This window comes from Trematosphaeria pertusa (assembly GCF_010094035.1).
Source record: "Trematosphaeria pertusa strain CBS 122368 unplaced genomic scaffold BU26scaffold_29, whole genome shotgun sequence".
NCBI lineage: Eukaryota > Fungi > Ascomycota > Dothideomycetes > Pleosporales > Trematosphaeriaceae > Trematosphaeria > Trematosphaeria pertusa.
The window spans coordinates 95,274-107,698 of NW_022987240.1; the positions used below are offsets into that span (position 1 = coordinate 95,274).

At 55.2% G+C, this 12,425-nt stretch overlaps 5 protein-coding genes across 5 annotated transcripts; 1 reads left to right on the top strand and 4 right to left on the bottom strand.

The window, feature by feature from the left end:
- The first annotated feature begins 267 nt into the window (after positions 1 to 267).
- BU26DRAFT_525944 (uncharacterized protein) lies at positions 268 to 1,064 on the top strand. Its single transcript, XM_033830625.1, has 2 exons — positions 268 to 443; positions 551 to 1,064. Exons 1-2 carry the CDS (start codon positions 339 to 341, stop codon positions 686 to 688), a joined length of 243 nt encoding a protein of 80 aa, XP_033675485.1. The 5' UTR covers positions 268 to 338; the 3' UTR covers positions 689 to 1,064.
- A 915-nt stretch (positions 1,065 to 1,979) lies between these two features.
- On the bottom strand, positions 1,980 to 3,428 carry BU26DRAFT_442516 (uncharacterized protein; the record flags this gene model as incomplete). The annotated part of the gene is made up of 1 exon (XM_033824506.1): positions 1,980 to 3,428. A coding segment is annotated over one exon (1,449 nt), but the record flags the coding sequence as incomplete, so codon positions are not given.
- Positions 3,429 to 3,456: 28 nt separating this feature from the next.
- Positions 3,457 to 4,392, bottom strand: BU26DRAFT_206403 (uncharacterized protein). Its single transcript, XM_033820597.1, has one exon. The coding sequence runs from the start codon at positions 4,225 to 4,227 to the stop codon at positions 3,757 to 3,759; it is 471 nt and encodes a 156-aa protein (XP_033675487.1). The 5' UTR covers positions 4,228 to 4,392; the 3' UTR covers positions 3,457 to 3,756.
- Positions 4,393 to 4,722: 330 nt separating this feature from the next.
- On the bottom strand, positions 4,723 to 8,488 carry BU26DRAFT_525948 (RIC1-domain-containing protein). Its single transcript, XM_033830626.1, has 5 exons — positions 8,038 to 8,488; positions 6,562 to 7,989; positions 6,243 to 6,510; positions 5,706 to 6,193; positions 4,723 to 5,641 (listed from the first exon to the last, which is right to left on the bottom strand). Exons 1-5 carry the CDS (start codon positions 8,383 to 8,385, stop codon positions 4,859 to 4,861), a joined length of 3,315 nt encoding a protein of 1,104 aa, XP_033675488.1. The 5' UTR covers positions 8,386 to 8,488; the 3' UTR covers positions 4,723 to 4,858.
- A 119-nt stretch (positions 8,489 to 8,607) lies between these two features.
- Positions 8,608 to 12,352, bottom strand: BU26DRAFT_611584 (Hira-domain-containing protein). The gene is made up of 5 exons (XM_033836075.1): positions 12,167 to 12,352; positions 12,003 to 12,077; positions 11,712 to 11,927; positions 8,987 to 11,653; positions 8,608 to 8,936 (listed from the first exon to the last, which is right to left on the bottom strand). The coding sequence occupies exons 1-5, from the start codon at positions 12,201 to 12,203 to the stop codon at positions 8,836 to 8,838; spliced, it is 3,096 nt and encodes a 1,031-aa protein (XP_033675489.1). The 5' UTR covers positions 12,204 to 12,352; the 3' UTR covers positions 8,608 to 8,835.
- Positions 12,353 to 12,425: the final 73 nt, after the last annotated feature.

A 12,425-nucleotide genomic window follows, 5' to 3' on the forward strand; every position in this document is an offset into this window, starting at 1 on the left:
TATCCGCGCTAGTACCGAGGTTGACGTCACCCCTCCACGCCATCTCAGTCCACGCCATCTTCTGCCTACACTAAGCGCTTCACATACAAACCACACACCCTCAGGAAACCTGATCATAAGCTGAACAACCAGTGCATAAATACCGCTCCCACTTCCCCACTCACCATCTACGCTTTCCACGCAGCAGCTCTTTCAGCAAAACAACAATCGCAGCCACAACGAAGTCCCTCCGAGCAATACGCCAAAGCTTCCTCAAGCGCACCTTTGCAGACCAGAAACCTAAACCTAAACCTAAATCTAAACCTCCCACTACCACCACCACCACCAACAACAACAAAATGCCCCTCGTAGTCCCCGGTATCCAGTCCAGCGGCGGCGCCGGAATCGAAGAGTGGACCAACAAGCTCATGGGCAAGAAGATCGGCGAGAACCATGATGAAGTCGTACGTTCAGCCTTACCCTTCCCTTCCCTTCCCTTTATCCTATTCCCAGGTACACTGCACCGGGGAGAGTGGGGGTTGCAAGGATAGTCTACTAACGCCTGCAGAAGACGTTCGCGAAGCAAGATCTCCCCAAGGAACACCGCATCCTCAAGCCCGACAGCATGAGCACTATGGACCACAAGCCCGAGCGACTGAATGTACACGTCGATGAGGATGGCACGGTGAAGAACGTGCGATACGGTTAGCCGTACGTGCCAGCGGGCGGGTTGGTGCGAGGACGTAGCGTACGGAGGCGTATCTCCGAGTACCCTGATAATGTGGCATGATAGAGCGTCATAGATGAACGAGACGACTTCTGTTCGGGAACTGTCTTGCTAGGAAATAATATATTCGGAAAATAACACTCTAAATATGACCGCTTGTCATATCGCGAAGGTGATGTGAACAAGATCGAAATTCGACGCTGCAACGACTTGCCGGAGGGACTTCAGCGCACGGTGGGCGGCCATTACAAACTCCTCACATGGCCAGAAGCCAACACGCCAAGCTACACTATGTCAGGCTTCTTTGTAGAGGTGTAGATGACATTCAATGTAATTTCGTTCCATCGCGGCGCTCAATGTTACAATATGTCTCTCTCCGGCCGCTACTCCACACCATCATACATTCTCCCACAAAGCAAAAAAGGCCACAAACCGAGCCCACATTTAAACCCAAGGTATCATGCTGGAAAGAAACGACAGCAACCCCCAAATAAACGAAGGTAAAATAAAAAAGACATGGATCGAAGCGAAAGAAAAGAGAAGAGGAAAGAAAAGCCAAAACTCCATACGGCCGTTACTGTTGCACAGCCTCCTTCAAAAACATGTGGCCTGAGGCACCCAAACTCCACGTGAGCCGCATAGTTCAGCTCACTTTCAGCCCCATAGGGCTCGTGTCGTCTACCCCGGATCGACGCGTGGCGATGCTCGGATGCTTGCCGCGCTGAAGAGCTTGTTCAGACGTCTTATCTCACGAACCGCAGAATCATACTCTCCTCCTTTTCCCAGCTCCCGCGGTAGACTCCCTTCTCGCCACCTCATTGTTAGAGGCGTGGCTTCCTGCATACCCCACTCCTTCAACCACCTCGCCCATCCGCAACAGCGTAGCGTGCACAGCCTCGGGGTGCTCAAAGCAAAGCACGATTGAGACTCTGACCGCAAGCGCTCGGAACCATTTCTTGAGCACCTTTTCGCTTTTTCGACTCGCCGCTCCCACCGTGAGCGCAACCCACAGAAGCACGCCAGCCATGTCGGCCCAGCAATCCGAAAGATCGGAGTTCTGGAGTGCCGTCTTTAGATTCGCCAGGACTGCGTACGGTCCGGCAGGTGCTGGCGCCCGAGGTGGCGGGAAGAAGCTAGGCTCGGAGGTGGTTGACGAGAACGAGGGGCGGGCGGGCGCGAAGTTGAAGTAGTTGGTTTGCGAGAAGGCGGGGCTCGTGGTGTACGAAGGGCTAGTGGAGAAGCTTGTGACGGGAGAGTCGTGGCGGAGATTGGTGGGTGATACGAGGGATTCGGAGGATCTAGAACCTGATGAGGATGTGTATAACGAGATCGGTTGCTCAACGTGAGCAGCGAGTTTTAGTGCCTCGGAGAGCGGGACTCGGTGCATGATTGCGGTAGCTGTGATAACGGAGGTCAAGCGGATTGCTTCATACCTCCAATCATTCGATGTGAGGACGTTGGTCTTCTGGAGCTCAGCTACAGAGGGTAGCTGGATGATCTTCTTGTAGATATTCTTGAGGGACAGCGAATTCCGCCGGCCTTGTCTCGTTTCGTGAAGGAAAAGATCCAGCATCATGCGCATCTCTTTCAGAAGCTCCATCGTGCGTGCGCAGCATCTTGGGGATCTCTTGATGGTCTCAAACTCTCCGCGAGGGCAGTAAAGCGGAGACTCGGGTACGGTGGCAGTATTGGGATAGCTCTTAGAGGATGCAGAGCTACAGAAGTCGGAGTAGATGGAGCGCGGTGCCGCTTCTCGGAGGACGGCGGATTCGAGGGACACCCAGGATAATGTTGATGCTAATCGCCCGTTCACTCCCAGTTGATTCATGCCGCCTCGTTGCTTTGTCATCGCTTCGACGCCGGATTCGTGGAAGCTCAGCGCCGTCTCCTCGCCGGCGATGATCTCGCTCGCGATGAGTTGCGTGAGCGCAATGACGTTAGAGTCATCCACTTGTGAACTAGGATTGACTAGATTCCGACTGATGAGGTGTATAACCTCCTGTCGAAGCGCCAGGGTCTGCACGCTCTCAATCGACCGCTCATTGATGGCGTCGTAATGTGCTGAGGCGATGCAGAGCGTGCTGAGGAAGGCGTGCGGCGACTTGACCAGCGTCGGAATCCAATGCCGGCCCATGGCCCTCGTGCCGAAGGATCGTGAACAATACCATTTCAATTCTTCCACTGACACCCTCGGATGATTGGCTTGGAACATGGCCCGGAAAGGGTCCAACGGCTTGCCTATTGACTCAAATGGTCGCGGCGCAAACTTGTCGTATGGGAGCTCCACTCCAGTGCGCATAGGGAGCACAATAGGCGCACTCGGAAGGACGAAATCGACTGACGGCTTAGGAATCCTCGCTATCTGCGCCTCAGGCGACACGGTCCGCTGCTCATGGACGCTCGACGCAGGCGACGAAGCGCGTCGTCCCGGCCGTCTGCTTTCCCCATGGAAGATCCTGATGGCTTCGGTATTCGAAATAACATCCTGCTGCTCACTCGACGTGCTCGCCCGTGAGCCCGTTGAGTCCACGCTCGTGAGTCTTGACCGCTGCTCCTGCTCTTTCAGCGAATCACGCGGCTTCTTCTCCTTCTCCAGATAGCTCCCCATTGCCTTCTTCCGCACCTTGGTCATATTCTTCTTGGACTTGAAGTCCGCAGGCGAGTTGCCCGTGATGAACAGCAAGCCATTGGACGCATTCTTCCCAATGGTCTGTGGACTCATCGGCTTCTGGTGTGATGGTGGGCCTGAAGCACCCCCGTTAGCGCAATCCCGAAGAGACAAGACACACGCGCTCATACTAGACTGGAACAACGAGACAAGAAATGCGCATACGATTTGAGCTCTGCAGCGGAGCCATGGACGACCAGGAGAAGGGCGAATCGGAGGCGGTGGATGCGGGAGAGAGGTAGGAGGCTGCTCCTGCTCCGGCCCATGCAGGCGGCAGGTGCGATTCGGTAAGGGTAAAGAGGGGCATCTGGGGCGGAGGCGCCGTCATGGTTGAATAATGTCCGCTGGTCGAAGATGCGCGTCGTAATATCGGCGCCGGGCTCTACCATGCCGCGTCTGTAGCTCGATTGGGTCGCAGAAGGAAGCGTAGGGCTGCGATGGTAAGGCGGAAGGCTGCTGTGGACGAGGTGTTCGGTGCGATGGATGGACTGTCTTGCGTTCCCGAAACTGCATCGCCCAGGGCGTCCCCAAGGGATATATAAAATGCGCGGCGCTTCAATGCGCGCTCCGCTACTTCAGATCCGTTATCGCATCGTGCGTCATGCATGCATGTGTGCACAGCGTCGATGAAGGCGCGGCAGCAGTAGCGGTGCTGGGGAGCGGGCAAGGGGACGGTGAGCAGCGGAGAGTGGCAGTGTCGCGGGGCGCTCGCATTGGACGGCGGCCGGCGAGCGGCACGCCAACGGCCGGCAGCATGGCTGTGTGAGCCTGGACTCCTCCACCCTGCACCGCAAGTGCAGTGCCCTACGAGCCGCCAAGCCAAATAGGCGATGCTGGGTAGGGAAATGGGCATCGCAGGGCCCGTCGGAGAATTGCTGTCATTTCGCAGACTGTGTTGGTTCTCGGTGCGCAGACAAAGAAACGCAGCGCGGTGCTACGGCCGCTATGTACATGTGGCATCCGTACTCGCCGCTCCTCTCCCACAAGATCAGGACCGCGCGAATACAAGATCCCCTCGACCCACGGTAGCATTGCTAGCACTAAGACTCGCTTTCTTTGTGTCTTCGCACACGTGAGACGCTGACGCCAGAGCGGCCGGCGGCAGAAGCAACGCACTGACCCTCACCGCCTGCTGCATAGCGCGCAGAAGAATGCAGGCTGCAGCACCAAGTCGCTTACCCACCAACCACCACCCCGCCCAAGCCTTAACTAATCAGTCGTCGAGAGGCATCGGCGAGCGAAGCCGCAGCGGCATCGACACATGGAAGCTGAGGGATCGTGTGATATTTCCCAGCCCCGCCATACTGATGCGACCAAGACCCGTGGCTTCTGCAAAGACAAGCTCCACATTCAGTCCCCGAGCCCATAGGTGAGCGCCATGTATCATGCGATACAGCAGTCGGTAAGCGAAGCCTGCAGCAAGTCCATCGACTTTCTGGGATGCGGAATCGCAAAGAGCGGTATCCATATTGCTATTGCTATTGCTATCCACTCGCACCACTGCCGCCTGTAAAATAATCTCCCCCACTCTGCGTAGCCGGCGCGCTCGTTGGACTGCGGCTCCGACTGCTCTCAGCGGAGCTCGCTTCTGCGCTCGCAGTCCCAGATCCAAACTGAATCCCCATCCCGATATCCCCCATTCCATTCGTCCGATTTCTTCCTCTTCGCGGAACACCAAGCCTGCTGCTATCGAAGCTGAAAGCAGCCTGCACTGGCTCCGCCGTCGGGCTCTTCAGCTCGACCAGCTCCAGTGTTCTTCTCAACGTCGCTCCGCTCTCGTCCAGCGCCATCAAAAACCGTGCCAACTCCTTGCACAGGTCCCAGTCCTGCTCGTCTTTTGCTCTCTGCAACAGTCTCACTACTTGGTCTCCGGTCGAGCTAAGTTCTTCAAATGTATGCAGAACTAGTAGGTAGCCGCCTGCAGTCTTCAAACTACCCTTCTGCAGGGACTCCTCGAAGAGCTCTTCGGGTGGGGGCAAGTTGGAGAAGAGGGTGCGCCAGAAACGGACCTCGGTTTTGCGCGTGCATTGCACTACGATGTCAAGGTACTGCGGGAAGGAGCTGAGGAAGGAGAGTACCGAGGGTAGCAGAGCTTGTTCGGGCGGTGGCGCCGTGTCTCCTTCCTCGTCAAGTACTTCATGTAGAAGAATCTCTAGTGCATGCGGGAAGTACAGTAGATGCTGGTAATGGTGGGCGAGATGCAAGGCTGCAGGATGATTGTACTGCGCAAGATGGTGCCGCAGCAAGGCGGGGAGAAAGAGATGCGTCTGCGGACTGTAAGCAGCTGAATATCATTCCCAATACGAGCAATAGATTAGGCGCCCAACATACCCTTGTCCCGAATCGCAAGTAGGCGAAGCTTGTATCCCTACGCTGCACCAACTCCGACTCCACACCAAACATAATCGCCTTATTGATGAGTGCGGAAAGTGGATAGAAGTCGATGGGCATCTTGACTGGAGTCGGTAATTCCCTACCCAATTCGACCGATGCAGATGATAGAACGTCTTGCATGTCAATCCAAACTCGTACGTCATGGCCGTCGAAGAACCACAGCGAGTCGCGCAGATCGTGACCATGCACACCGTTGATCGTCAGCCCTACAGAGGGGCTAGGCGGTAACGAGTCTGCCTGCATCTCTAGCGCGAACGCTGGATGGTCGCGCATCAACGCATACGTCTCTACGTTCTGTGCGATGATGCGCATTTCGTACTTGAGTTCTCCGCCTTCTGTGGTTGTGGGCTGTAGCAGGACGAGCTTGCCATCGACAAGGAACAGTATGGTGGCAACTGCAACATCTTGCGAGGGGTCTCCGTTGTCTACCCTTTTTGTCAGTATGACCCGAGCAATGATGGGATGCAAACGCACGAATTTGATCCTCAGGCAAAATCCAACTCAAGGCCCGGACTCGAGGGGGTGCGCGAATGATGCCATGCAGAGCAATCTGGCCGACCTGGACCAGCTTCACCGTGGCATTTGAAACACTGATTACGTAGTGATAAAGAATATTATCGTAGGTATAGACAAGAAGAGAATCTTCTCCAGACGGCGCGATTAGGACGATAGGTGCTGGCAGTTGCTGGACATGCATGACATGGTCGCTGTCGAGAGAGAGCTCGCGCGAGTAGATACGGATCTGTAGAATGCAATTAGACGCGGGACTGACTCAAGTACTTAGTTCACTCACCTCGTGCGCATCATGCGAATCGATAGCCGCAATAAGTACGTGCTGGAACCAGCACATCCCTCCTCGTACCGTAAACTCATTCTCCACGAACGGATCGTCAAACGTCTTCCACCTTCCGCTATTCACGCTGTAGTGTGCTAGGCCCCTTTTACCCGCCACCGCAACATATCTGCCATCGTTCGAGATGACAGCGCTCCGAATCGGCCACTGATCCACGAGGTAGTGTGATGGAACTTGGACATGATGCCAGAGCGAGACATCCGCGGATATTGTCGTGAGATCAGGGAGTTCGTAGCCGCGATAGATCATGAAGCCAGTACTGGTTTGCATCAATGATCTAGAGACGTTGGCAGATGAAAAGCATCCCGTAATCGCGCTGCGAGCCATTTCTAGGAGGAAGATCCGATTGTCTTTGTTCCCCAACAAGAGGATTTCAGCCCCGCCGCCGATCCAAAAAGCATCTTTGACGCCGAGCAACCATCCTTCGCCGTTTGTCTCTGATAGAGCTCTGTCGGTGGTGAAGCTGGTAGCGCCTGGTTTCCCGTAGACACTCCACATTGACCATCCATTCTCATAACCAGCGAACAGGCAATATCCGTCAGGTGAATAAGCTAACACGTTCAGCTTCCCAGAATTCGTAGCATTCGGTCGTAGCTTGTGCGAAAGTGGGATATTCCCTGTGTAGTCTCGTGCAGTGTACACGTATATGTCTCCATGAACGCACCCCACAGCAAGCAGGGAGAATCGCGCATTAATCGCAGCTTTCACCCCAAATTCGGGTTCTGTTTCAGGGTTATGGAAGCCATGTCCGCGGAAGAGGTTGGGGTGCGGTTTTCCATCTTGCAGCGTATTTGGAGGCAATCGCTGGACCGCGAACGCCTTTCCATCGCCCGTAATCCATGCGCAAAGATTCATGGGCCGATCATGAATCATATCCACAATGGTCGCCTTCTTTCCTAGCCATGTCATGCGACTCAGTAGCTCAGTGCTCGTCTGGCTCCCACTGCTATCCGGCGCCCAGCGTATGCACTGAACAGCCGCGGGTTTCTCAGTCGCGACAATGAGCTCGTCATCCAAGGCTAACGCTCGCGCGATCCCTGCGTCAACGCGTATGACCATGCGAAACCGCAGGCTGAGCTCTTTGATACCGCTGCCCTCGCCGGGCCCTGCATTCGCGTCATGCTGTCGCGGAATCTTGAAGCCGCCCACCGAGCTATGCCTTCTCGAATGCCCGCCGCCGGTGTGTGTGAATTGGGTCTTGTAGACGCGGGACGTAGGCTCGGTCGCAAGGGAATACGTGATCAGGAATCCCAGCGCGGTTTGCACAACGAAGATTTGCGAGTCCGGGCGGAGGAGGATGTTGATATTAGGTCCATACGTCCTCAAGGAGTGGTCTGAACGAAGAACAGAGGCAAGGATAGCGGTGGGCTGCGAGGCGTATTAGTATGGAGCAACGGCATGGCCTGAGAGACGTGCCTTGGTCTGCCAAATGGTCAAGGTGGTCCGAGTAATAGTCGCAAACATATGCCCACTCCGGGTCACTTTGATCGCAATGATCTCGCCGGATATATCATCCTCGGCCAGCTGCTCTTGCTTCAATCGCTGTTCCACCGCCTTCTCTTCAACCCCATGGTCTCCTTGCGCAGACCCTTCATCCGTCCGTTCTTCCGAGTCCGCGACGGAGCTCCGCGTGTTATCGTCTGCAATGCCATGTCTCTCGCCCTGCTGCGTCTCTGCGCTGTCGTGGGATGTCTGAACACGCTCGGGATTGCTGTGTTTGGTGGCCGCAAAGACGGAGGGCGAGGAGATGGGCCAATACGTCATGGCGCTCTATGGCAACTGATGGCTGCATTTGGGCGGGCCCATCTCACAGCGGCGTAGTTGCTCACACAGCTCAAGCAAGCTGAAGCTGCAGGGCGCGTGGCTGTGACGCGGTAGCGGTGAATGAAATGTGGAGTCGGAGTTTGGGGCGGTGCACATGGCCCGAGCGCTCATTGTGGCGCGTTGTCGGAAGCAAGTGCGATCACGCGGTCAGATCGGTGCAATCCATTGCATATCGCTCCATTGAGTAAGGTATCATGCCTCCCGCACGACTTCAGGACATTTCCTAACTAAGCCAGCGTACAATTACAGTCCATATCCACGGACCCGCTAGAAGCCAGGTACTGTGCGAAGACATGCACGCTCAGAAATATAGGCCTTTAGAATACAATAATAACCTCATGCTTTTGAAGAAAAAGCAGAAAGACGCCATTCCACTTAACCAGGGGTATACTACATATCGGTGATCATGGCCTGATCACTTTGATGCTCGTTGACGATGCCAAGGAGGCGTGCATAGGGCACCGTTATGCGCTGAAGATCGCGGAATTTGCCTGCATCCCGTTAGCAAAATAGTTTAGAAGAAAAGGAAGAAAATGCTTACCCAGTATAACCACCGCTTCCTTCAATAGATCCTCCGTCTTCCACCCGCAGATGACTTCCTCCTTAGGTGCCTCGTCGCCCTCCTCGTCGGGCAGGAGGTCGCCCGTAAGACTACGCAAGAGCTCTTCAATCTTGCCTTTGAGGCCCTCTGCGCCTATCCGCTTGACGTACATGGAGAGATAAATCTTGAATTCCTCCCTTGCGCCGAGCGCCCGCGCAGCTGCTACCCTGTTCTCGAGATGTGCAACGGATACACAGGACTCGAAGCTTTCGTAACCTTCCGCAGATATGAGCGCCTTGATCAAACGTTGCAGATAGAACGCGCGACCTTGGAGGAGGAACTGATTCGTCGTGTTGCGCTCCAGAGTGGGGATGATGCCGGCAGAGATATTCTCAATGGAGACATGGTCGTTCTTCTCTTTACTGGTTCCATTGTTGCTCGAAGACGCGACGTTGCCAACGGAGGAGTCGGCAGTGTTCCAGTACTGGCTTCCCACAGCCCACCAGGGCTCCGATATCCGCTGCCAGACATACATGCTCGGCGAGTAGGCGTAACCGTCACCGTTCGACATAGCGACAATGACCCGGCCCTCGGAGTTTAAGCGGGCGAAAACGATACCTGGAGACCGTGTAAGATGCGGTCCCTGAGCGTGCGCTGCAATGTCGAGAACCGGAGCTAGAGATATCGGTGGGTGAGGGGAGGACATCGTCTTTAGATTCCAAACGTAACACATCCCGACTGCTGTTATGCAGAGAAGCCACCACCCGCGGCAGTCCATGATCACGGGTTGAGCTTCCAGAATCATAGCGTTTAGCGTGCGCCGTCCCGCAGGCGTCCAAGCGTATACCGATCCGTCTTCGCATCCAGCTGCAAAGAAATTTTCGTTTCCGGTCACGAGCAGTACAGCTTTGGGAAGAAAGTCTTGCCAAAGAGATTGCCCTCTTCTGGTGCAAGTTATCCTCGCGGGGTCATGATCCTGTGCCCGTCCGGTCCGCGAAGGTCCGGTGGCATTGCGAGCTTCTAGAATGACAGTATCGGTTTCTTTTGCACCGATGGCACCGTTCGCCTGCGGTGGCTCGCTGCCATCCATGGTCCGCACAATGATGCTTCTAACCTTGGGAACGGCCAATCGGACTTGGCTGACACTCAGAGCAGGACTGACGATGGCGGGTCGTAGAACCTTCGGAACCTCGAGCTCATTTGTCTTTGAACCAGCCGCAGCAGGTGGCATGACACCATTCTCACTGTTGATGACGATAGCAGCGCCTCCGGGTCGGACAGAAGCTGCCAGCCGTTTCTCGACCTGACGGTCCTCATCACCCTCGATCTCGGCAAACTTCCTCTTGTTCCCGATGAGCATGGAAGCTAGACCGCCTTTCGGATAGCCGTCATATGGTTTCGATAGATCAAGGACGTTGTGGGGATTGTCACTCCTGCCTCCGGCCGTCGTGGTCGCAGAAATGAGTTGGGTCTGGGGTAACGACGACTGGCCAACTCCAGACGATGATGACACGAGCATCGGTGCTATGCGCTTCTTGCCCTCTTTGGTGACGGTGACACGTTGCTTAAGCTTCTCGACTCTCTGGTCCGATGGAGGCTCGGGCGGCGCTATTGGTTGTGTAGAGGATGAGCCGTTTGTGAGCGCGTTGCTCGCTATGGTACCGTTGGTGCCATTTGTGAGGGAAGCAGGTTGGACAGCGCCGCCGTCTCCCATCAGGGCGCCCATTCTTCCCTGAACGCCCTTTAACTCTCCGCTCTTACTGCTCTCTTCAAGAAGCAAGGCATCTGTGCCTTCAATGATGCCCGCCCTTCTACTTGCGCCATATTTAGAGAGTGATTTCTCGTTTTCTAGCAACGATGCAGGATAGCCCAGTTCTCCAGGCTCGAACACCAACGTTAGGATGCCGCCGTCCAGACTTGTCACGAACAGCGTCTCTCCGTTCGGCGCCCAAGCGAGATCCGATATTGATTTCATGGCCAGCTCCTGTGTAATCATGAACGGACGGGCAAAACTTGTGTTCCAGATGCTTAGGCACTTGTCCTGACCGGCACACGCAACTACCGTCACACTGTGCTGGTAGCTGTTCGGATCAGTCTCCAGCCTGGGAGGTTCTCGATGAAACATTCTAGGCGAAAACGCGCAGACCTCCACAGGCCCTTCATGGCCGACCAGGCTGATGTCTCCATCCCAGCTTCCTCGTGCTAGAATTGCAACTGAGCTCACGGGGCCGTTCGTAGCGTTCGCGGCGGCTATGTGTGCGCCATCTGGTGACCAAGAGCAACGGCGGAAATACGTGGTGAGTGGCGAAGCGGTGAACGGCGCTGTGATAGTACTCTCCAGCATGAAGTTGTTGACCTGGTCTTGAGCGGTAGCATTCGGCGGTGGAGAGGTGAACCGAAACACCTTAATAGTTCGGTCGTCGCTAGCGGTCGCAAAGTATTTGTTCGCCGGATCGAAAGTAATGCCTTTTACATGGCTCTGGTGATGCGACAGCGTCTTGAGCTTCTCGAATGTGTGTCCCGACCATACAACGACCTTCGAGTCCAAACCCACAGATACCAGAATCGAGGAATCGAATGACCATCCGAGGTCCTGCACATCGTTATCGTGCCCTATGAGACGGCGAAGGACTCTCCAGTTCTCAACATTTGGCGTTTCGTTTGATCCTATTCGGCATCGTCAGTCGCTGCCGCGTTGCCTGTCCCTTCCAATGCGTTGACCCACCGAATGTGACATGTGCAGGCGCATTTGGATCCAGCCCATATACACAAACTATTTTATCATCCGCGCCCGAGGCGAGATATTTGCCGTTGGACGAGAAACGGACCGCATGAATCGTTCCGGAGTGGTGGCTGACGGCCGCCAATTGTTTGGGTTCTGCGCAGTTGGGATCGTTCGAGCGGAGAATGGCTTCGGTCGACCATATTCGCACATAGCCATCTATATGCAAGGCATCAGTATGTTGTTCGAGGCGGCACAGAGCGCGCAGGCTCTACAGATGAATGGGTTACGAACCTCCCGCGGCGGTTACCAGACGCTTTCCATCTGGCGAAACGTGGCAGCTGTATACTTCAAAGTCCTTAAGATCACCTGAACGAGTGAAGTAGATGTTAGCAGCCTGTACATTATGAAGGAGAGCAGAAGTACGAAGTTGTTCATGCGGCCGGAGGTGAACGTACCCGGGTGTGTCAACCACTGCGGCTTGATGAGATGCATGGTCGCGAAGTTTGCGCAAGTACAGGAGCATGCTACGACGCGACCATGAGCAATGGAGGTGGAAAAGAGGTGGTAGAGGGCGCGGTGGGTGCGAGTGCACGTCTGTTGCTGAGTCGCGACAGTTGTCTGGCGTAGACGCGAGCCTGGAGTTGTCCGCTCTTGGCGAGGCGAGGCGAGGCGGCCAGGGTTAATTTAAGGTTTAGGCGTCGATCATATCATGTG

Excerpts from the sequence above, each read along its gene's own strand:
- BU26DRAFT_525944 (XM_033830625.1), top strand. The coding sequence starts at position 339 with ATGCCCCTCGTAGTCCCCGGTATCCAGTCCAGCGGCGGCGCCGGAATC. Across the intron at positions 444-550 it reads GCGAGAACCATGATGAAGTC|ACGTTCGCGAAGCAAGATCT; the intron begins GTACGTTCAGCC and ends CGCCTGCAGAAG.
- BU26DRAFT_206403 (XM_033820597.1), bottom strand. The coding sequence starts at position 4,227 with ATGCCCATTTCCCTACCCAGCATCGCCTATTTGGCTTGGCGGCTCGTA.
- BU26DRAFT_525948 (XM_033830626.1), bottom strand. The coding sequence starts at position 8,385 with ATGACGTATTGGCCCATCTCCTCGCCCTCCGTCTTTGCGGCCACCAAA. Across the intron at positions 7,990-8,037 it reads TGACCATTTGGCAGACCAAG|CCCACCGCTATCCTTGCCTC; the intron begins GCACGTCTCTCA and ends TACGCCTCGCAG. Across the intron at positions 6,194-6,242 it reads TTTGCCTGAGGATCAAATTC|ACAACGGAGACCCCTCGCAA; the intron begins GTGCGTTTGCAT and ends CAAAAAGGGTAG.
- BU26DRAFT_611584 (XM_033836075.1), bottom strand. The coding sequence starts at position 12,203 with ATGCATCTCATCAAGCCGCAGTGGTTGACACACCCGG. Across the intron at positions 11,928-12,002 it reads TCTGGTAACCGCCGCGGGAG|ATGGCTATGTGCGAATATGG; the intron begins GTTCGTAACCCA and ends CCTTGCATATAG. Across the intron at positions 8,937-8,986 it reads GGAAGCGGTGGTTATACTGG|GCAAATTCCGCGATCTTCAG; the intron begins GTAAGCATTTTC and ends AACGGGATGCAG.